The sequence below is a fragment of the Dromiciops gliroides genome, chromosome 6, assembly GCF_019393635.1.
Source record: "Dromiciops gliroides isolate mDroGli1 chromosome 6, mDroGli1.pri, whole genome shotgun sequence".
NCBI lineage: Eukaryota > Metazoa > Chordata > Mammalia > Microbiotheria > Microbiotheriidae > Dromiciops > Dromiciops gliroides.
This window is the reverse complement of record NC_057866.1, coordinates 98,480,941-98,505,743: the sequence shown is the minus strand read 5'-3', so window position 1 is coordinate 98,505,743 and position 24,803 is coordinate 98,480,941. Positions and strand designations below refer to the sequence as shown.

At 41.2% G+C, this 24,803-nt stretch overlaps 1 protein-coding gene across 1 annotated transcript in view; it reads left to right on the top strand.

Moving 5' to 3' along the window:
- UVSSA (UV stimulated scaffold protein A) overlaps positions 1 to 24,803 on the top strand; it is a 110,711-nt gene that overhangs the window by 47,708 nt on the left and 38,200 nt on the right. The window contains 3 exon segments of the mRNA XM_043969481.1: positions 4,606 to 4,720; positions 20,541 to 20,718; positions 22,862 to 23,017. Coding sequence (XP_043825416.1) covers positions 4,606 to 4,720; positions 20,541 to 20,718; positions 22,862 to 23,017 — 449 coding nt within the window.

Genomic DNA, 24,803 nt, shown 5'->3' with positions numbered 1-24,803 from the left:
ACCAAGTTTAGTAAGAAGAGTGGCATTGCTTTACATATTTTTGCCAATCTCTTCAATGTTTGGCTACAGTTAGATTCTCATATCGACTTCTGCATTCGATCCATTGTGATATGTTGTTTTGGTTGGTGTATGTGAAGAAAATCTGACCTTATACAGATTTGTAGTTGGGAAAGGGGGAGTATTTTAATAGGTAAATAATGTCTTAGTATTTTTGTGAAAGTAGTTTGGACCTTGGGGACTCAATGAGTCTCAAGGACTTTCAGGGGTCCTCAGACCGTATTTTGAGAACCATTGCTCTAAATCATGTGATCCTCTTGAGCCATTTATTTGTTGTCTTAAGAATGAAATGTTTAAAGAATGGTCAAGTAGGGATTTTTTTTTTACTGATTCTCTTCTATCCCCTCTCTCCAATGGGTCTCTGTTATCCCACTTTGCCTCTCTGGGTTGCAAAGTTTATATAAAATGTTTAGTTTGCACATCAAAGAGAGGCCAGAACTCACCACTGAGTTCTTATTCACCACCGTTATTAACAAAGATAATGGCCATCTTTCCTTGAGTTATAATTAAATTGTATTTTATATGAAAGCATAATTTATGTATTACAGTTGTATGGGATGGTTAGATATTTAACTTGGGGAAGATAAGATTTATAATTTGAGTCTTTTGAACAGAAGTAGTGAACACTCTCAATTCCAGATTAATTTAGATTGAATATGTTGCCTTACTTTTAACTTGTTAAAGAAAATGAAGAGAAAAAATGTGTGTTTAGCTCTTGAGGAAGAGCAGAAGAGGACAACTGAGGCCCTGAACAAATACCCTTTTAGGAGAAGGGGAATTGAATTGCTATAGAGAAGATAATCAGTTGTGCATCTGTATTTTTTTAAAATGACTTAATGAACATAACTATTTATAGATATGGGGATGGGAACCCAACCTCATCAGTTTCTATTCCAGAATAAAAAGGAGGCCCAGATTTCTGATTTAGCCCCCAAAATAAACATTTCCAATGAGGAAAAGAAGGCTTAATTCCTTCTAGTTAGCTAAGCAGTTAAATATTTTCCAGAAAATAGAAATTTAATCAAAGTCCCCACTGAAATTCAAGGGTGCAAACAATAAGCATAATATTTTATGAAAATGACCCCCATATTTAAAATCTGGCATTATATGTTATGCATTGTAGCACCAAGTCCACATCTACCTTTTAGAAAATTAAAACACATAAATTCTGTTTAGTGTTTGATATGCACTGCACTAGCTGGGAGCCATAATGCCCCTAAAACCTTGGGTTGCTTTTCACCTTTCATAAATTCCTGGGTAGATTCTATACAAAAAATAATTTTCAGCTCCGTGGCTCATTGTTATTCAGACTTGATTGATCGTCGTCATTTACTCAGTGAGGAAGTTAAGTGCTCCTGTCATTTCCGAAGAGTATAATTGGGACGTTTCACAGGTCAGCGGTAGTGACAGGTTTCCCTTTTGATTAGTGTTAGACTGATAACAAAAATTACAGTTTCCAATGATTAATGTTTCCTATAGCCCCTAAATGCACAGCTCACAGATCGGACCTAAACAAAGTGAATTTGCATCTGATTAGGCCTTTCCTCAGGAGAGATTTTCATAGGCTCAGGAGTGTCTGAGACAGGTATACCCTGGGCATTCAGTATCCCTGCCAGGCTGAATGCTGGAGCTAGCATGGCAGGCTGGGGATGCTCTCCTCATGTGAAATTAGCATGCTAATAATGTGTCTAAGGCCAGCCCTGGATGTGAAGCTAGGCTCTTGAGAACTAAGGAAGGACAGGCTGAAGTTGCAGATACCATTGAACTTAGCCTTGTTTGTCTGGTTATTGGAACACTTGTGGCTTGAGTTCATTGATCTCTACTCTTCCAGTGGAAAATCAGAGCTCAAATCTCTGAGCGTCTGAGATGCCAGTCATCATCTTGTAGAGAAGCTGAAGTATGGCTTTGGTTTGGGAAATACGACCCAAGTTTTTAAAAGCTAGGACCTTTAGTTTGGAGCTTTAATGTTTTGCCTTTTAAACACTGGAAATGTCTCTTTCTCTTTCTCTCTCTCTCTCTCTCTCTCTCTCTCTCTCTCTCTCTCTCTCTTCAAATGATTTGTTTCTTGGAAATACAAAAATGATGCCACTATATTTGTGGTCCCCCCCACCAAATGCATTTTAAAAACTCTCTATGGATGTTTATGCTTGCGCCAGAAATGCCTGACAAAATGAAGGTGGGAATTACCTAAGCTTCATTGGCTTACGTCATGCTTCTATCTCTTGTTCATTAGACTTGACTCACTGAGTTAGATGATGGAATTCTTTGCATTCCCATCTGGCTTGGCGCAAAAGCCCCAAATACAGTACTTTGCTTTCTTGGAGTATACTGGGAGCTGTTCTATATCTGGATTTTGAAAATGGACACTTGTCCTTAGCCAATAGCTTAGCAGGTTTTCGATAGTGGTACACTATCTGACATCCCTATGGCCCAAGAATGGCACCTTGGATAGGTTTTTGTCCCATCCACATCAGGCAGACTTGAAGGACTAGTTTCCTTTCTGTGACCAGGGAGAGATGTTTGTAGTCAGAAGCAAAATATGTCGCTCTAATACTTCCCAGAGCCTGGTGACCCTTTCTTTTTCTCTGTGTGAGGAAGAGGAAAGCAATGCTTCGACTGGGGGATTTCAATTTTGAGGCCTGTTTATCATAAACAGCAGGGGTGGTTTCAGTCATGGTTGTTGAAGGAATTTACAGTGAAAAGAAAATAGGAGGGGGAATAAAAACCTGTTTGATATGGACACCCCAAAGTGCCTGTGTCTTCTGGGATGTTCACTAATTCTTTTTTTCTTTAAGCAAGCATCCTTCTGGGAGGGGATTCTGTAGAAGGGATGCTTGAACTAGGTTTCCACAATTATTATGTACATCTATCTCTTCATCTATTTAAAAGCAGTAGTGGGTCATAGTAGCAATTCAGAAGACTTCTATCTGCATAGCTGGAGAAGGATCTTGACTCTTGCCTATAAGAATTGCTGATCAAGAAGTGATGCTGTATTAGTGTAGCTTACTGGGTTAGGGTTTTTTTGTGTTTTTTTCCCCTCCAGGTTTCTGCCTTTTTTTTTTTTCTCTTAAGCTGCAGTATCTCAGCCTATGCTGCTGTGACACATGATTAGATTAGTGAATTAAATTGGTATGATACTGCTGCTGGGGGAAATCATATTCCTCCCTCCCTCCCTCCCTCTCTCTCTCTCTCTCTCTCTCTCTCTCTCTCTCTTCCCCCACACCACTCCCCCCTCCCTTCTTTATATACCTGGTAGTTTATATAGATATCCATGCTCAAGATGTGTTTGGAGCAGGGACCCTGGAAGTCATTGGGTTCTCCTTCCTGGCTCTTGCTTTTGTTCCCTGTGCAAAATGCTCCTCAGATTGTCTCTCAGGCTATAACTTGGTTTTGATTTCCAGAAAAGAGCAGATGATATAAACGCATGCTGATTTCTGTTGCTTTTTAATAAAATGGGGTAAGCAGAATTCTTTCGTTCTGCAGAGAAGGGGAAAAGCAAATGAAATATGAAACCTTCACCATTCTGAGACATCTGTGGCCTGGCGGACTTGTAGGGTCTCAGTCATTTATTTAGAACTTAGCCATGAATGATCCTCCTTGACAGGCAGCCACCTTGGCACTAGTTAGCATTCACTGGAATTGATTACAATTTCATTTTAAAGGTTGGCATGGTGACTTAGATCAGTTATTTTTAATTTAAAGCTATTCAAAAGAAACATTTTTTTTAAACCAGTGACCAAGTAACATTAAAACGTATCTAGCAAGGTAAGTGTTACATTGGTTTTTAAGATGTGTAGTCTGTTCTTGAATAGTGTATCTGGTATTCATTGTGTATGTGTGTGTTGCCAGATACTGTATACATTGTACCTGAAAGAAATGAAAAAGATTAGATTTGGCCTGGTTAATGTTTTTTGCAATATTAGGTTTTGTAAATTTTATCAAGCTTGAAGAACATGGACTTGTGAGAATTTTCAGCTCTTCTTAAGTTTTTTTGCTTATAAGAAAAGAGAGGATTGATAGAGTAAAAATATATTGAAAGCAGACTGAATTTCCTTGCTTTTATCAGTGTTAAGCCCCCCATTCTTCTGCACTCTTTCTTTCTGCCTATCAGTTTGTTCTGTGAAACAGTGATTATTTTATACAATCCTCACAGCAAAGGCCTCAACAAAGAAAGACTGGTACTTGGAGGCCATCTCTTGGAGGTGACTGCTATTTTGATATGCCTGCTTTCTGTTTTCTTTTAGAATGGCCCTGGATTGGCAAATAACATACTTAAGGGAGAATCCTCAAAGCTCACATTTTAGGGAGAGATTTTAAGGATCCAGGATGGTTTAGGAGATATTTAGTATTTTGAAATATAGTCCTGCCATAGGTAATGACTTGTCCTCCAGTCACAGGGAGAAAACTTGAGTTATAAATGAACTTACTGGAGTGGGGTGGGAGGGTGTTTGATAGACACTCTCCCCTCCTTTTGGTAGACAAATATTTTCATCTGAGGTGGCTCCAAATGAGTTTTTGTCTGTGCTTAGGGCATGATTCTTTCCCTAGAGGCAAGCCTTAGATGCTGACTCCGATGAAGATGAAGATGAAGTGGATTTTGTGGAGGTGCCCGAGAAGGAAGGTTATGAGCCCCACATTCCAGACCACCTGCGGAAGGAGTATGGTGAGTTTGCCCAGCTGTGAAAGGCTTTATCCCTCCGTGTTACTGCTGCAGTAAAGTAAATAAACAGCCATTATGAAGTAATAAAGTGATCAGTGGTGTGGGTAATCTCTCTGGCTGCTGGGAGGAAGTCATTACACAGATAGGGGAGCTGTGATTGGGTCTAGATAAACAAATACTTTCGAGGAGAAGCAGCACTGGAGAGCCCAGGCACTTATTTCATTCAGCTGAGCTCTGCCATGGCTTGCTGAGGAAAGCTGTTGGGTGCTTGGGAAACCAAGATATTTATTTGCTCAAAGGGAGAAAAAAGTTTAAGTGTATAAATAGCCAGTGGGTAGAAATATGGATGATGAGGTCTTGGGGAAACTGGGTAGTATTTTACACTGCTTGCTGCAATGACAATATCAGCAGCTCGGGTCTGACTGGAAGCTGGGCTTCACCCACCTCTCAAGGGATGGGGAGTGGTCACTGGGGCATAGCCCCAGTGCTCTGTGGGCTGGTCGCTCATCAGTGACCAGATGGGATTTTATTCTTACTGCCTTCCCAAGCACTAGGGAAAGGTTTGGGGGATTAAACACATTATTGGGCACTAATAAAGCTGACAGGTGAATTAGTGGACCATAAAGAACTGAAATGATAGTTCCATCAAGTACAACTCCCCCTCTGCCACCCACAGCCTTCCAGAATGTAGCTGATGGATTTATGTAATGAATGCCCCTTGTTGGGGTGGATAGGATGCCTTGGGAGGAGATGAGCAAAGGGGAATTGGGGTAGTCTGAGCTCCAAGTCCAAACAAAAGCCCTGCCACTTGTAAATTCCTCCACCCAGATTCCAGTTTCTGTTCTGTAATAATAATGATGATGACAAATTTGTAGCTGATACAGTTTTCTCCTTTGATCCTTTTAATGCTTCCACAAGGTAAATAATACCTAGCATTTACATAGTGCTTTGAGGTTTGCAAAGTATTTTGCAAATGTGAGCTCCTTTTACCCTCATAACAACCCTGGGCAATAGGTGCTTTTAGTATTCTCATTTACAAAAGAGGAAACTGAGGCAGATAGGCTTTTCCAGGATCACCCAGCTGGTGTATACCTGAGGAAAGGATTTGGACTCAGGTTTTTCTGACTCCAGGTTCAACACTCTCTCCAACTGCTTAAATAGTGCAACTATTGTTAGCCCCATTTTATAGATAAGGAAATTAAAGATAAAGAGTTCAGGGGAAATGAGTTGTGGCCTGTGAGCAGGATCTCCTCCCCAGCATTTTCTCCACTGGGCCACGCAGGTTCTAGTTACACACAAACTTGTTAATTGTTCTGTGGTTCACATTTAGTGTTCTCTCATCTTTTAACTTTGTTGGGGGGAGATGTAGATTTACCATCAGCTGGGGAAGTGGTAGAAACCCTGTGACTGACAGAGCCCAGTGGTGCCTGGGCCTTTGATGTTTAGTAAGAGGACCTTGGCTCTGCTGATGTGAGGAGGGTCACTTGTGTGTACAAGGAGGAACTGTGTTGCCTGATCTTCAGAAAAGACATTTCTAGAAAATCAGATTTGTGGTAATGAGGTCTACAAAAGCTGTGTGACTTTGGGCAACTAAGTCCCTTTCTCTCTCTGAGCTTCAATTCCTTCCTTTGTAAAATGAGATGGGACTATCTGGTCTCTAATGTTCCTCCAGTTTTAATGTTTTATGGTTTTGAGAGCCTACTAATAAAGTTTTATTTTAAACATTTTCAACCAGGTGAGAAGAATTTTAAGAAACAACTAACTCTTCCTCCCCTGCCTCAAAGTCTAATAGAATTATACTAATAATGTACCATGATGTCCTGCTTAGCATATTATTAGCATTAGTGCTCCAGTTTCTTTGATGTTCAGGGAAAATAATTCAGCTTCTGCACTAACCAAAAGAACATCTCTCTCAGCTCAAGGGATAAAAGTAAGGTGCTCTGTATTTGAAAGGTAGTCGGTTCTATCCCCACTGAAACCTGTGGTTTCACAGGCCAAACCCTTTTTGATTTCCGAGTTTATTTTATTATCCAAAATTATTTAGATTCTCTATGTTCTATGGTAAATTAAATGCTCACAGAAGGTAGAATGTTCATCATGTATTGTATATTGGTTTTTCCATGTAGTCCTTTGTTTCTAGGGGATTTTACCCCAGTTGATGAATCTTTATCATAGATATGGATGGAGAGTGGCTTGTTCAATTCTCATCCTGAATGGTGAACTTTGAGAAGCAGTGTTAATGGAAGGTCTTGGGACTTGGGGTTGGGGGGCCTGGGCTCCACCCTCAGCTCTTCCACTCACTACAAGGAAAATCATTTCACGCCTTCCAGCCCTTGTAAAATGGGGATTAAGATGCTTTCACTATCTGTCTCACAGGGTTGTTGGATCAAATTAGTAGTGTATCTGAAACACTCGATAATGGTGAAGTGCTATATAAATGTAAACTGAGATGATCATAATTCCATGGGCCCTAAATTAATTTCTGCTTATCTGAAACTTAAGAATACAAAGTGGTATGATGGGTGCTTCTAATTATAGCATCTGTATAGTATCTTCTAGTTTCCAAAGCCCTTTCCTCTTAGCAACCCTGTGAGGTACATAGCGAAAGCATTCTTATGAGGAAATGACCAGTTCAAGGTCACCACTCCAGGGCAGTCTAGGCTGCAAATCTTCTGACCTCAAGTTCAGTGGGGTGTTCATTGTACAATGTTTTGTCTGCCTCTACTCCTAGGTTTCTTACATCCAAGTTTCCAAGGCAGTAAACTGCATTGACTGATTGGACCCAAATCGGTTGAATCTGAGTGTGTTGACACAGACTCATCACTGATTTAATATTGATCCCCTCATTTATAGCCCTTTCTCTTTTCTGTCTCTTCCTTTCCAGTTCCTTCCCCTCTCCCCATTCTTATCAGAAGCATTTTATGGGGATTTCTCAAGTACCTTATGGAGACTGAGAAGAAAAGAGTCAACCTGTTTAACAGAATACACTATATGTTTGGTGCTGCTTCCTTTTGTGCATGCGTAGGCCCACAGAGTCTTTATTATATTAGAGGGGCAGCATCCAAGCCTCAGACCAGACATATACCATTTTTTGACAGACCAGTGGTACAGGGAAGCCCCAGGGACATTCTCAGATGGTGTTGTCTGAGCACAGTAGAGCTTTGGCCACACTGTGTCCTGTTGGGATAGATTCCCTTACCACCGGGACCCATTCTTCCCAGATCTCAGCCATAGTTCCCAGCAAGTAGAGTGTGTGCCCACCTTCAAGGCAGGCTGGGCATCAGCATGAAGCTGCCACGGTGACTTTACTGCCTCCCTTTTACTGTCCTTTAAAAAAAGTACATTGTGCTACTACTGTAGCACATATTAATTATTAACCACTGAGTCTCATTGGCTTGAGACTTAAACTTTTAAAATTAGCTTTTAGAAATAGGCATTTTCAGTGGTAAGAAATGTTAATATGACTGACATTGTTTTTATGCCATGGAAAATTTCCAGTACTGTTTCACATTTTTTATCTTCTGTCTCAATAATTGTAGGCTTTAAAAAACATATTTGAGAAATAATCAAATTGCTATTTGTGTTATATGATACAGCAACCCATAACACACACTTCTTGAAATTGACCAAGGTTCTGACTCCATAGTTTAATTTGAACACTTCATCTGTTCCTTATTCTAGAGAAATGTGTTCTGGATTTTTTTTTTCCCCAAAAAGAAAAAAAATATTTACCTTTGAATTCAGAATCACATCATTTCCTGCTCAGTGGCTCCTTAATGCCTGCCCCTCTCCCTCCCTCCCTCCCTCCCTCCTTCCCTCTCTCTCTCTCTCTCTCTCTCTCTCTCTCTCTTTGAGGCAGTTGGAGTTAAGTGACTTGCCCAGGGTCACACAGCTAGTAAGTGTTAAGTGCCTGAGGCCGGATTTGAACTCAGGTCCTCCTGAATCCAGGGCCAGTGCTCTATCCACTGTGCCACCTAGCTGCCCCCATGCCTCTCTTAAGGAATACACATTCTTTCCTCAGGCATTCATGGCCTTCCACAATCTGGCTGCAGCTTACCTTTCCCATCTTCTTTCATATCATAGCCCTTCACACACTTGGCCATTCTAGGGAAAGTAGGCTTCTAGGCATCTAAATAAAAATTATTTACTAAATACTTAATAAGTGCTAAATACTGAAGATACAAAGACAAAATCAAGACAGTCTCTGCTCCTCAAGGAACATGGTCATGGGGAGACAACACAAAGGAGGTTGGTGGTCAGGGAAGGGAGTTACCATCTGGGAAGTTATGGAGTTGGAGAGCAGGACAAGAGCACCATCTAGGCAATGTTGTATTTTTACTTCAATTATGAGGGCAAGAGGTGGGAAACTGGGGAGAGGGGGAGAAGGGAATAGGTGTGTGTGTGTGTGTGAATGATGAAAACAGCCAGGTTAAAACAGATGCATGGGGTTAGTGACTGTGTATCAGGCTACAGAATCTCAGGTATTCACATTCAGCCTATTGGCCACAAAAGCTCTCACATCTTCTTTTCTACTTGTTGCTTGTTCAGAAGCAGCTAGGTGGTACACTGGATAGACAGGCAGAGTCAGGAAGTCACAGTATGACTCTGGACAAGTCATTTCACCTCTGTCTGCCTTGGTTTCCTTATCTGTAAAACACTTACCTTCCAGGGTTGTCATGAAGATAAAATGAGAAAAAGTTTATTAAGCACTTTGTCAACCTTAAAGTGCTATATAAATTGCTAGTGATTATTACTACTATTATTGTTATTGATTTCTCCATGTCTGATTCTTTGACTCCAGGATTAGGCCATCTCTCTCTCTCCTCCCTCATGCATAGTTTGGGCATCTCATCCTTTCTAGCTTTCAGAATTCTTCTCTTTCTCAACTATGCTTAGCCCACCTAGACTATTTGCAAAGCCTCTCCTGATCTTCTATCAGAGAATGTTCTCTGAGCCTTTGCCTGGATCTCTCCTTTCCTCCTATTACATTCTAACATGTATTATACCTTCCTGTGTTTATGTGCTGTGCTTTGGAGTATACTCTTGAGGACAAAGACTGTCACATTTTATCTTCCTATTTCTCAGGATTTAGCACAGTACCTTGCACATAGTGGGACTTAATAAACATTTGTTGAATTAAATCAGCTATGTGGATTTTTGGCATCTCAGGGTTTTAGATCTCTTTCTGGAAGAAAAATGTACACCCAAGCATATTTCTAGACCCCTAAAGCCAAATTTAAGTGATGGGTAGGTTAGCAAATAAAAACAATATCCAAAGCTTTGTTGGTGATAGAGGACAAGTCAATTTGAATCTGGATCTCTAAAATGAAATGTAAATTTGTTAAAAGAATTTAGATGATTAGGTAACTCAAGTGTGAAGATATAACCCATTAGGGGTGTCATGCCAAATTAACATTACCAGCCCTTTAATGACCTCTCATTTGTATAATCCCTATTTACCCTTATGCACACCTGGGGCCTGCTGGGACCGCAGGCTAGGTATTTTGCAGGCTCTCTTAGCCCTTTCTGGAAGAAGATAAAATGTAAACTTGGCATTTTATCTCAGACACACAGAGCCACCATTTAAATGGAGGATGTGTCTGCAAGTTTAAAAAGTAATTAACTAGTAGATGGGGTAACTAGGATAACCACGTCAACCCTGGAAGGAAAGAGGTGGTTTATTGGGGATTCCAGAAGGCTGACGTGACCTCTGGTTTTTCCTGAAATGCTGCTTTGCCAGAGAGACTGTACAAGAGAGAAAGGTAGGTCAGTAGATCAGCATGGCAAGAGAGCACCTCTGTTAGAGTCAGAGGGCCTGGGTCGAGGCCTGGTTATGTTCCTTTTTAGATCTGTGACCTTGGGACTGGTCACTTGACCTTCCTGGGTCTTACTTTCTTCATCTGTAAAATGAGGGGGTTGGGCACCTTGGATCTGATGCATTCACCCTAGCCTGCTTGGGGCAGGCTCCTCAAATGGGCTTGAAGATTTTTGAGCAGAGGAGTGATGTGAACTGATCTATGCAAAGGAAAGATTTTCATGGCAGTGGAAGGAATGGATTGATTCTTAGAAATAAGTTCTCTGGAACCTTGCAATGAAGAGGAAGATAGTGTGGGATGGTGGAAAGAGGAGAGAGAGAGAAGAGCCATCAGAAAGTCACCATGGAGTTGTGAAAAGATCCAACCATTCTGGAGAGCAATTTGGAACTATGCCCGAAGGGCTATAGAACTGTGCATACCCTTTGATCCAGCAATACCACTGCTAGGTTTATATACCAAAGACATCCCCCCAAGAGAAAAAGACCTATTTGTACAAAAATATTTATAGCAGCTCTTTTTGTAGTAGCTAAGAATTGGAAATCAAAGGAATGCCCATCAAGTGGGGAATGGCTGAACAAGCTGTGGTATATGATGGTGATGGAATATTACTGTGCTATAAGAAATGACAAGCAGGATGATTTCAGAAAGGCCTGGAAAGACATGTACGAACTGATGTATAGTGAAGTGAGCAGAACCAAGAGAATATTGCACAGAGACAGTAATATTGTTTGATGAAAAACAGTAAATGACTTGACTATTCTCAGCAATACAATGATGCAAGACAGTCCCAAAGGACTAATGATGAAACCATACTATCCACCTCCAAAGAAAGAATGGATTTTGATGGAACACAGAATGAAGCATGCTATTTTTCACTTTCATTTTTTTCTTTTATTCAAGTTTCCTTGCACAAAATGACTAATATGGTAATGTTTTACATAATTGTACATGTATAACCCATATCTGATTGCTTACAACTTATGGGAGGGGCAAGGGGAGGAAGGGAAGGAGGGACAAAATTTGGAACTCAAAACTGTAAATAAAAATATATATTATTTTATAAAAAGAAGAGAATCAGAGAGTTTTGTTTTTATAACTGTTATAAAAGTAAAATTGATTTTATATAAATAAACTGGTAACAACTATTAAAAAAAAAGTCACCACAATGAGAGGTGAAGTGTCATTAGGGGAAGGCCAAGAAGGCCAGTTTCAGTGTATCCCTAGGGTGTGTAAAGGGGCATAAAATGTAAGAAGACTAGCAAGATAGAAAGGGGGGAGTGGTTGTGAAGGACTTTAAAAGCCAGAAGTTTTTCTATTTGATGTTTGAAGTATTATTAGGGAGCTATTAAAGTTTATTGAGTATGGGAGTGACATAGCCAGATGTGCACTTTTAGGAAGGTCATTCTGGGAGTTGAAAAGAGGACGGATTGGAGTGGGGGAAGACCTGAGGCATGGAGACCAAGTAGCATTCTATTTCAGTAGTCCTGGTGTGAACAAAACCAGTGGCTATGTTGGAGGAGATAAGGGGATATATACCAGAGATGTCGTGAAGGTTGGAAGATTGGATTTGTCAAGATTGCATACGTGTGGTGAGGGAGAGTACGGAGTCATAAAGGATACCTTGGTTGTGAGCCTGGATGATCAGGAGGAGGATGCCGGTGCCCTCAATAGTAAAAGAGAAGTTCAGAAGGAAGGTTTTGGGGAAAAGGTAATGAGTTCATTATTGGACACGTCGAGTTTAAGATGTCTATGAAACAGCCATTTTGAGGTATCCAATGGGCAGTTGAAGATACCAAACTGGAGGTCAGGTTAGGACCTCCAGTAAATTATCTGCCTGGAGATGATAATTGAATACATGGGAGCAGATGGGATCACCAAGTGAAATGGTATGGAGGGAGAAGAGAAGAGGGCCCAGGACAAAGTCTTGGGGGAAACCCACAATTAGTGAGAGCTGCAAACTGGAGGGGGCCCTCAGAGGTCACTTTGTCAACCCCCCTCATTTTGCATCTGAGAAAACTGTGGCCCAAAAGAGGAAGTGACTTGCCCAAGGTCACAAAGATCAAGGAGGCAGCAGAGTTGGGATTGAAACTGAGGCTTTTTTTTTAATTGTTATTTTTTAATTATTATTTTTTTTAGTGAGGCAATTGGGGTTAAGTGACTTGCCCAGGGTCACACAGCTAGTAAGTGTTAAGTGTCTGAGGCCGGATTTGAACTCAGGTACTCCTGAATCCAGGGCTGGTGCGATATCCACTGTGCCACCTAGTTGCCACTGAAACTGAGGCTTTTTTGATTCCAAATCTAGACTTCTTTCTAGTACATTGTGTTGCCTAATCAATCAACCACAGTGATTCAAAGTATGAATAAATGTGAAGTACTACTCAGTAGTTCCCTCAAAAATACTTGTGAAGTTGGAAGTGAAAAGATGATTATTCCCTTTTTAAAGAGGAGAAAAAGCCACAAGAGCTGCAGATTTTAAAGGATTAGCCTTTAGTTAGTTTGGAACATTCCCTTAAAATTCTGTCCATCTCATTTGATAATGAAGTCTCGTAACTAAGTAAGTGTTCTCAAAGCATCTGACATTTGACTGGGATTTCCAGGCTATTTTTCCAGACGAGACGGAAAGATGTGGGCTTGATGACATTGTAATTAGGATGACTGGCTGGATCCCAACAGTAGTAACTCCTGGAAAATTTCAGGCTGAAGCTCTATCCTATGCTGTGTGAGATTGGAGAAAAGTGAAACAGACCTCATCAGCATTGCTGAATGAAGGCTCCTGACAAGTCTTCAAGGACAAGCCAGAAAGAAGGATGTGGGTTTGCAGCAAACTCTCATTGGTTCTTGTCATCAAGGTTGCTGGGACAGAAACTGATGGCTCTCCATTGTTTTGGTCTCCACTGAGCTCTGAAAGCAGTGTAGTAGAAGGGGTCTCTATCTTATTCTGCTGGAGCCTTGTACTCTCGATGCAAGGAAAAGTGTACACTAATTGGCCCTGTGCCTCTTCGCTGCCAGCCTCCAGTGTGCCAGATCTTTGGGCACCAACTATGATGCTTCACAGACTCTCACAGAATGGAAGAGGTGGACGCCCCCCCCCCCCCAGGCTCTCTAGTCCAATCTGTACCTGAATAGTCAGCCCCTTGTATCCTAACGTACCTGACAAGTGGCCATCCAGCTTCTCCTTGGGGGATCTACCGGCTCCTGATGAACCCATTCCTATTTAGATGAGCTTTATTGGTTTGAGATTGTTTTCCTCACATCAAGCCCAAATCTACCTCTACTTGAATCTTGTGTCCACTGTTCTTAGTTCTGTTTCCCAGAGCCAAGAGGAACAAATTGCATTCCTCTTCCATGTGATCCCCTTTCAGATGCTTCAAACTGACGATCATGCTCCTTTAAGCATCCTCTTCTTTAGGTTAGCCATCCCCAGTTCTTTCAGCCACTCAGAGAGGGCATGATCTCAAGGCACTTCACCATTCCGATCGATCTTCTGAACATACTCTGGCTTCTCATTGGCCTTCTAGAAATGTCACCCAGAACTGACCAGGAGTTTGGTCTGATCAAGACAGGGCATCACAGGACCATGACATGCCCTCTGCCTCTCTCATTGAAGCCTAAGGTGGAATTATTACTTTTGGCTACTGTATCACATTTTGACTTACATTGAAATTGCATTCTTAAAAAAAACAACAACACAAAAAGCCTCACAAGTACAAGATGGGGGAAACACAGCTAAATCATGGTTTATGTGGAAAAATAACCCTTGAAGGTTTTAGTGAATTCTAAGCTCAATCTGAACCAAACGTGTGATAGAATAATCAAAAAAGCCAGTGTGATCCTGGGGCACCTTTAGGGAAATATACTGACTTTCTAAAGCACAGGCTTGACAATAGCATTCCTCTGCTCAATAGATTCCAGTGGCTCTCTGGTGCCCCAAGATAAAATGCAGACCCCTCTGTTTGGCATTCAAGGCTTTTTACAGTTTCAGCCTGTCTTTGCAGACTTATTTCATTTGACTTCCATTTATGTATGCCACATTCCAGACAAACAGGCCTACTGTACCTGCTATTCTCTGTAAATGATACTCTCATACCTCATGTCTCCATGCCTTTGCATAGGTTCTGTGAAGATCAAATGAGATCATTATAAAGAACTCAGCTCAGTGCCTGGCATGTAGTAAGTGCTTTGTAATGCTTGTTTCCTGCTCTCTGAAGAATCTTAGACAGATTAAGCGACCTGCCCAGGATCACAGAGATGGTAATACCAGAGCTGGGATTTGAATTTGGCCAGTGACTGTCTGATACTCTTTCTACTAGCCTCCACTGCCTCCTATTGGAATGGAGCTAAATACAAACAGCTCATGTTTCTGTCAGCTTTATACTCTAAAGCATTTTCAAAGTGGGGCAAAACCTTTACTGGGGGTAATTGTGTCTTTGGGGAGGGGTCTGGACCTATTATTTAATTGCTATGGGGAACTCCCTGTATGGAAACTCATTTCCCTGCTGCAGTTTAGCAGCTTGTCTCTAACTTAGAGTAGGGAAAAATTGCCTGCTCATAGTCAAAGGTCTAGGTCACATGCCCTCTGTGACCCCCAGCTCCTCCTGACTCAGGCCAACCTTCTTTCCACTACTCCATGCTGCTTTTAAGTGCTGATACTGCTACTAACAATAGTAGGAATTTATATATAGTTTACAAAATACTTTATATACATAATTTCATTTTATCCTTACCATGTGAGGGAATTACTACAAGTATTTTTATCACCATCTCACAGATAAGGAAAGTGAGGCCCAGAGAGGCTGATGTGACTTAACCAAGGTCTCATAGCTGGTGGGGTCAGAACAAATTTATCAATCAATTAATCACTCTATCAATAAGAATTCTTCAAGCCCTTTCCCTGAGTCAGGTGCTGAAGATTCAAAGACAAAAATGAAAGGCTCCAACCTGAGTGAGTTTCAGTTCTATTGGATGGGGAGACACATTGTCCAGATATTTGGAGAGGGGAAAATGCATATATTCCAAATATATGTGAAATAAATACAAGAGAATTTGAAGAGGGGTGGACACACAGCTGAGATCAGGAAAGCTTCAGGTGGAAGGGGTCATTTGAGTTTAATTTTTTTTTTTTGCGGGGCAATGGGGGTTAAGTGACTTGCCTAGGGTCACACAGCTAGTGTCAAGTGTCTGAAGCCAGATTTGAACTCAGGTACTCCTGAATCCAGGGCCGGTGCTTTATCCACTGTGCCACCTAGCTGCCCCCTTGAGTTTAATTTTTAAGGAAGAAAGGGATTTTGAGAGGCAGAGATAAGGAGGGAGGGCATTCCAGGCATGGGACACAGCCAGTACAAAGACCCAGAGATGGGAGATGGATGATTGTGTTTGAGAAGTAACAAGAAAACCAGCGGGAATCACGTTTAACAATGTCTAGTCCTCATCTTTTCCACTATTCTTTCCAGTAATGTAGGCAGCTTTGGACTGAAACTAACCCCTGAATACTCATTAGCCCTGATTTGTGATATTACTGTGAAAAAAAATCAGTGCAATGATTTTGGGGGGGGGCAGTGGGGGTTAAGTGACTTGCCCAGGGTCACCCAGCTAGTAAGTATCAAGTGTCTGAGGCCAAATTTGATTTCAGGTCCTCCTGAATCCAGGGCCGGTGCTTTATCCACTGCGCCACCTAGCTGCCCCCAGTGCAATAATTTTTAATCCCCTTTTGTTAAAAGTGTATGCCCCTTGCAGGATTTGGGGTGGGGAGGGGAAGTTTAGTCTTGAAATGGAATCATCAAAACAATTTCAAAAAGTTCAGTAATCATAGCAGCAAGTCTTGGAACAAATGCTTTGATTTTTCATATGTGTGTGTGCCTCTTGTTGGATGACCATTGTCAGGCTCAAGAACACATCCTGGGATCCTGAAAACCATTTCTAGGGAGATGCAGGCATGTTTGCAGAGATGGACTTTCATCCCTTTGATGAGTCACTTGTGCCCTTCCTTCTGAGGTTGGCAGTGGTACTGCCAGCCTCTTCTGAGATCACTACCAGATCTCCCAGGATTCTCACTGGCTTAGGAGTCAGAGGATGTGCAGAGGGGTAGAATCTTAATGCTTTTGCCCCTTGTGATGGTGGCCAAGTCCCTTCTCCTTTCAGGCTCTCAGTTTCAACCACTGTCATCCTTATCAGTGAGCACATTGGAAAGGCCTGCTTATGCCCACCGCTGAGGTTCCTTCTGAGGAGAGTTAAAGAACCCCAGCCTCTGTCTGGCTCTGACCTGGCTCCCAGAGCCCTCCCCAGGACCCCCTCCCATCCCCCTTCACCTCCCATCCCACCATCAGGCATGGGATTTTGCAGAAAGGCACCAAAGCACCTGCATGACTTTAAAAATACTTGAGAAAATACAGTTGGTTATCTTTCCCCAGCAGGGATAGATTGCTTTACATTGGAGTTCATAAAAGGTAGCACCCAAACTCCATAGTAAATATGGCCCTTGGGGTGAGTTGCAGTTCATAACATTAGTTTATATTCTGTCACCGTTTTTTCAATTAAACTTAGGTGAATCTGAAGTCGTTAGATTTAGGCTAAATCCACACAGCTGAAGAAACCTGGGCTCTTTTTCTTTCTCATTTCTTTCTCTGAATTTTCACTGAGGGGCTTTTATCTTCCCCTTAATCCCACCATTTCTGTCAGGACATAATCTCTTTCTCAAATTTACATTTTAATTACAAGGCCAGCTGAACTAGGTAAAATCAATAATGTCAGCATTCAGCAGCCTAACTTTCAGCTGAAACCCCAGCCTCTCTATTTCCTCCTATCGATTTATCTCTTGAACACTGTCTGCTTTATTGCTTCAGGCAAATAGGTGCCATTTGGTCAATTTAAACAAAAAAGGGGATTTGGACATTTTTATGATTCTTTCTAAAGGCAACTCTGGAAGTACGCTTGAGCCAAGACCCTGTACTTGTATCTGCCGGGAGGCAAGAGGCAGTTGAAATTCCTTGATTTGGGTGTTTGTAACCATCCCATTTTGTTTCTTGTTTTTCCAAGAGCTCATTATTCTTTCTGAAAACGAATGTTCTTTGGTGTCTGAGGAATGTTGTCTGCTTTAGGGACTTTTACTTTAAAAGTATGTCAGTGAGATTGATTTTCTACAACAATGTTAAAATGGGAGGTTTTTTTTTAAACACCGTTAGTATTTACCCTTCTTTAACACGCTTACCCATCTTTTTAATGGCTTAAAACAACAAATCAATGAAAAATATATTTCATTCTTGTAACTCTTAGGAATTCTTGTATTGATCTTTTAGTTGTGATTGTATCTATCTAAATGTCACATTGTTCACTTATCAGTCTTGCCCTTCCTCAGTGGGGGTGAGTGTGTGTGTGTGTGTGTGTATGCACACATGTGCTCCTGATGCTCCCTTGTACATGTATGTCATTGTCAATAAGGGTGGGTTTGCCTCTGAAATTGTGTAAGAAATTGGAAATTTGAGCTTTTTTTGGATGATGCTTTTGGACAGAGATTCTTCCCATCAGTCTTTTGAATACATACCAAAAATACATATACTTTAGAAACACCATATTTTACATCTCTTTTCATGTGGTAAGGTGTGAGTGATACTTAGGGGCTCCTGAACTTCAATGATCCTTATAAGTGTGTGCCCCCTCCTCTTGTACCCTGTTCCCTCCAAATAAATCAGGATTCCTTACTTGAGGAAAAAGACATCTTCATCATGTTGCAGGGGAATTCAGAAGAATAAGTTTCATTATAATGGATTTTAATAATAGAATTGAGATTTACTCAAAAAGATTTAATTTAGCTTGCTTTTGATGACCGAGTCTTAGAAGAAGAAAACAACATGGCTGAACAACATAAATACCTCTTATGGAAGAGAAGTAGGGAAAAAGGGTTCCATTTTTGAGCTATCCCCCAGGTTGAACATAAGCATGTCTGCAAGATGTCTGTTCCTTTGATCATGAGCCTTATTGCTCTGTCATCTTAAGAGCCTGTGTTTCTGACTCATTGAACTTGCTGTTTTCCTCCTTTGGTACTTTTTATGTTGGCAAGATATCTATCTTTGGAAGGATTTAGTTGAGGTAAAATAATCATAAAAAATGAATATTATTTTCTCACTCAGGACTTTAAGAACTGTCCTTCTGTTGTAGATAATGATAGCATCTGGGCATGGAAGAGACCTTAAGAGACCATCTGGTCTGACTTACTTATTTTATAGGGCTGCAAATCAGGCTCAGAAGTTAAATGACTTGCTTAACATCACACTGGTTGTAGACACAAAGAAGCAGGGGGAGGATTTGAACACAGATACTCTTTCTTTTCTTTTTTTTTTTTGGTGAGGCAGCTGGGGTTAAGTGACTTGCCCAGGGTCACACAGCTAGTAAGTGTCAAGTGTCTGAGGTCGGATTTGAATTCAGGTCCTCCTGAATCCAGGGCCAGTGCTTTATTCACTGCACCACCTGGCTGCCCCCTGGGGTGCACTTTTTATTACTTCTGGTCAGAAGGTACACTTAAAAAAAAATTATTCCTCTGGTCATAAGAACATCCATAATATGAGGAAGGGGGCTCTTGGGTCACCAATCAAATGAGGAAGACAGTATAGTCTCTGTACAGGCTAAGGGTAAAGAAGGGATGTCTCAGAGCCAGCAGGCCTACCCGTGTGGTCTTGGGTGTCCCTTCACCTCCCGGACCTGGTGAGGATGGGGTTGAGGTGGGATGGTGAGATGATCCCTAGGATTATCAATGTACATTATGGAAATCAGGGAACTGGACTTGGGTTTGGGTCCTGCTTCTGACACTTAACTGTGTACCCTGGGCTGTCCATTTACTCACCTGTAAAGTGGAGGTGTTAGTGCTTGAATTAGCTGCCTTTAGGGCTGTTGTATGAACTATGTGAAGAATGTGTACAATGTATTTTTGAATCCTTAAAATTCTGTATATAAATGCAGTGTTATTTTCCCTTAAACTATTAGCTTAACAGGTGGCTTTCAGGGTTGAACGGATTAATTTATCTGAGATCTCCGTTCCCCAAAGTAGGTATCCTTAAGAACTGTCACTGTATATAGTTCTCTCTTGTAACCTACTGGTTATTTCTTAGCCCTTTTGGTATCTGCACCTGAGAGGTGAGGGTATGTGAATCTAGCTACTAGAACGTACTAGAGACAAGTTACTGTCAATTATGCTGATATTTGTGTGGGCTTCGAGGGGGACAGTCTTAGGCTCTTTTGGTATTTCTATTAAAACTTGGGAAATGGAACATGGTGTTTGGTGAAGAAGGTAAATCTGCTTTATTCCTTCTTTATTGTAGCTTAAATCAAGGCATTGCTGATTTACTTTTGTAGACAAGTTAATTTCATTTGGATTTAATCTTATCAGTTTTCCACTGTATACATATGTAAATTCTTGTCACAGCCCAAATCTTTGTTACCACTTCTTTTCCTCCTGCCTCTGGTTTGGGCTAATTTAACAGCTCTGGATGCTGTTTCAATGAGTAATCTAAGAGTTGGCCTTAGGGTGGTGGGTCACTTGGGTAGTTCTCTTCTGGCTTAGCTTGGCTGTTCATTTGGAAAGAATCAATTTCCCTTTTCAGAATTAAATGTTTGGGAACTGTCTATATTGGGGAGCCCCAAGGCCCTTGAGAGGGTGGCTCAAAAAACAGAGTAGATTTAGAATGCTAATCATTTTGCTCTTTCCTTTTTCAGGGATATTTTCAGCAAATAAATTGTGTTATTCTAAAGGTTATTTAAACTGAGGAACAACGTGATTTAGCAAATGGAGAGTGAGCCATCCAGATTTGGAGGACATCTTACTAACTGCCTTCCTTTTTGGCTGTGGGCCTTTGACCAGGATTTAACCCCACTAGCCTTTTGTTCCTCCATCCCAACAGTGGGAGTGTGGAAGTCCTTTTCAGTTGCTAACCAAGTAGAGAATCCAGAAGAGTTCAATGGGAAACTGTGAAACACCTTGATCTGTATAAATACCACTAACAGACACTTCTTTGTTTCAGGGCTAGAGCCTCTGTCACATCTGTCAGCCCCAAGTAAAGGAGGAGGAATGAAGTCAGGCGGTCTCAGTTCAGCTGCTAACCCAAGACGCAATGAAGAAGAATTGGACCCAACCTGTGCTGCAGCAACCCTGAGGGTGCTCCAAGACAGGCTCCCCAAGTTCTCTCCTCTGCCCAGCAGGTCTCCAGCCTTTGTATTCCTCCAGAAACACTGGGCCTATGGGCCTTGCTGCACAGACTGATCCCTAAGGCTACCAAATTATTGATGTGTCTTTCTGGCGCTGCGTTGTTTAGAACTCTAGGCTTTACTGACCAGTCTGTCTTATTCTTTAGTTGAACCTTCATGAATGGTTTACATTTTACAGGAAGAGAAGATGGAGTGGGTGGGCTGGTAGGGATCACCCCTCTGTTTGGTAGCTGAAGGGTCTTCCTGTGGAAGAGAATAGACTTGTTCTAGAAAGCAGGACTGAGGACAATGGGAGGACATTACAGGGTTGCAGGAGATGGAGGAGATGGAGTCCAGTATAAGTAATAACAATAATTTCAGAGCGATCTACTGCTAGAATAGGCTTAAGACCACTTGCAGAGGAACAGAGTACCCACACTACGTGGAATGGAGTGCTTCAAGAGGTAATGAGTTCCCCATTGTTGGAGGTCTTCAAACAGAGGCTGGATGACTAATTATTGGAGATGTTGTAGAAGAGATTCATCATTTGAACATGAGATTGAATTAGGTAATTTCTAAGGGCCATTTGAACCTTGAAAGTCTATGAATATATTATCTATATCTTTAAAGGGTTTTGGAATGATTTTGTAATTGCAAAAATGGCCTATGGTGGGAGGGGTGGAAGATGGGGAAGGAGGGGTATGAAAGCCATAGTAGACCATTATGGAAGAAGAATATTATTTTCTATGCCAAAGATTTTCCAGGACTGCTCTGGCTAGAGTAGGTTTTAAAAGGATAAAAACGGGCATTTTGTTTTCAAGAGTATTTTACTATATTTATTGATGAAAAGTTATAATGGATTTTCACAGTTGGTCAACTATTTTGTTTGTTTTTTTTGTGGGGCAATGAGGGTTAAGTGACTTGCCCAGGGTCACACAGTTAGGAAGTGTCAAGTGTCTGAGATCAGATTTGAACTCAGGTCTTCCTGGATCCAGGGTGGGTGATTTATCCATTGTGCCACCTAGCTGCCCCTGGCCAACTTTTTTTTTTTTTTTAGTGAGGCACTTGGGGTTAAGTGACTTGCCCAGAGTCACACAGCTAGTAAGTGTCAAGTGTCTGAGGCCGTATTTGAACTCAGGTACTCCTGACTCCAGGGCCGGTGCTCTATCCACTGCGCCACCTAGCTGCCCCATGCCAACTATTTTTAAAAGGTATATAGGGAGCATCTGCAAAATGGTCTCTTAAAAAAAAAAAAAGGTTATTTATTTATTTATTTTTTTTTTAAGGGCAATGGGGGTTAAATGACTTGCCCAGGGTCACACAGCTAGTAAGTGTCAAGTGTCTGAGGCCGGATTTAAACTCAGGTACTCCTGAATCCAGGGCCAGTGCTTTATCCACTGCGCCACCTAGCCACCCCCAAAATGGTCTTTTAAAAAGAAATAATTTCTTTCTGAGGTAGATAAACCAATTTTTCTTTCTCCAAGTTACCTTGGTGAAAGAATATACCTGGATTTAGTGTCAGAATTGTGGGACCTTAGGCAAATCCCTTCTTTCTTTAAACCTCAGTTTCCCCACCTATAAAATGAGGGGTTAGACTAAGGTCTCCTCAAGTTCTAAATCTTATGATCTTGGGCTAGCCATCTTGGGCCAGTGGAAGAAAAGAATTCAGAGCTGAGTGTTATGTTCTCCATGGTTACTGTTCTGCTTGTGGCTCCTCCAATTTGAGATCTGAGGCTCATGCCCTTGTTAAACCCCGCTTGAATGGACGTACCTGGCCCCAAGGTGGGTTTGGACTGGATTCCCTTTGTCTAATCCAGGAGCTTCTCATCTGAAATTAGGAAGACTTCCGTCTGTACACCTAAGCAGCCAGAGACAGAGAAATGCCCCAGAAAAAGATTCACATTTCTGACTTTCCCTGTAACAGAAGAATTCCCTGTAGCAGAAGAATTATCACCCCCATTTTGAAGTAGAAGAGATTGTAGGTCAGAAAGGAAGGTAATTTCCCCATGACCACAAAGCTAGTTAGTGTCAGAAGTGGGATTTTTCAGACTCCAAGCCCCTTGCTCTTTGCAGGAAGCCACATGGCCTCTCCTTGGAGGCCAGAGTCATGGCGACATTGTTATTATCTTTCATCATTGGCTTTTTCTGTGATTTCTAGTGTATCGGGAAGTGCCCTGGCAGCTTCTATGGGAGAGGCTGATGACAGCAAGGCAAGGAAGCTAGCAGAAGAGCGAGCGAGAGCACCTGTGATGCCGTTTGGGATGGACCTTTACTACTGGGGGGAAGAGCAGCCTACAGCCGGGAAGATCCTTAAGTGAGTACTTTAGTCTGCATGGGCCACTGAAGAGGCAAAGTGACTCCCTGCCCAGCTGCTAAGGCTTCTTCTGTACCGTTGAGCTACTGGCCCCCCTTACTTCTCCCTTTGCCTTTTGTTGTTGATGTTTGTTTCTATAACAGAATTTATTATTTTTAAAAGATATTTTTTGATATCTTTAGTTTTGACATCACCAGATGTATCCATTCCTCCTTTTCCCCTCTAAGAGAGCTGCCCTTTATAACAAAGAATAGGGAAAAAGCAGTTTAGCAAAACTGACCCATGCATTTAAAATGTCTGACATTATGTGTTGTGTTTAATACCCATCATCCTCCACCTTCACAAAGAAGGGAAGGAGGTTCCTTCTCTTAGCTCTTCTTTGAGGTCGAGCTAGGTCCTGAGAATTTCACAATATTCAGTTGGGTTGTTTTGTTATTATTGATCTTTCCATGAGCACTGTAAGTGGTTTTATATATGTGCGACTTCTTTCCTCTGTCTTTGACTTTGCTCCTTGGGGTCTATGTCTAGTACTGGCTCTGCTAGCTCAAAGGTATTTACAGTGTGGTGACTTTTTTAGTTTCATCCCAAATTGTTTTTCTAGACTGGTTGGACCAATGTAGAGCTCCAGCCTCAGTGCATTACAGTGCCTGTCTTCCCACAGCCCTTCCAACATTGACCATTTAGTCTTTTGTCATCTATACAATCTAATGCGTGATGTGAAACTGAGTTTTAAAAATCTTGATTTATCTTTAGTCTTCATTTATTTGTATTATTAGTGACTTGGAGCTTTTTCCCCCCATATTGTAATAGCTTTAATTTCCTCATTTGAGAACTTCCTTTCCATGTCCTTTGACTATTTATCTATTAGGGGATAGTTCTTTTTCTCATATATTTGTAACAATTCCCTACATATCATTGACATTAGACCTTTGCCAAAGATACTTGCTATGAGTTTTTTTTCTTAGTTAATTGCTTTTTTTCTCATCTAACTGCACTGATTTTGTTCATTTAGACACTTTTTAATGTTCTGTAATCAAAATTGTCCATTTTGTCTTCTATGATCATCTCAATTTCTCATTTAATTAAGAATAATTCGAATTCGTCTCCTATCCATAGGTATACAAGGTACTTCCTTCTATTCCCTTCTGATTTTTTTAATGATTTGTCCTTTTATGTGTAGGTTGTGTCCATTTGAACCTTATTGTTTAATATGTTGTATATGATGTTTGTCTAAACCTAACTTCTGTCAAACTGCTTTCCAGGTTTTGGAAGTGTTTTTTGGTCAAATAGGAAGTCATTGCCTCAGTAACTACCTTCTGTGAAGTTTTCCCTGATTTCCAAATCCACTTCACACCACCACCCTCCCTGATTGGTACTGACCTTGTCCTTCAGACCTTGTATAGAAGTGTCTTTTGTGTTTTTCTAACACATATGTATATGCATATATACATAGATGTGCAAATATATAGGTATAGGATCATAGCTGTAGAGCTAGAAGGGATTTTAGAGGCCATCTAATCCAGTCCTCCATTTTACAGACAAGGAAACTGAGGCCCACAGAGACTTAAGTGACTTGTCCAAGGTCACAAAGGTAGTATCAGAGTGTGGTTTGACTCCAGATCCATTGACTCCAGAAATAGACCTCTATATAGATATTTATGCTTGTGTCTTAGGATAGGAACTGGTTCTGTGTTTTTGTTTTTGTTTTTTTAGTAAGGAAACTCATCCTACTAATTCAGACCAGCAACTTCTCTGCAACTTAGAGTGTTAACGGGGTTGCCTAGAG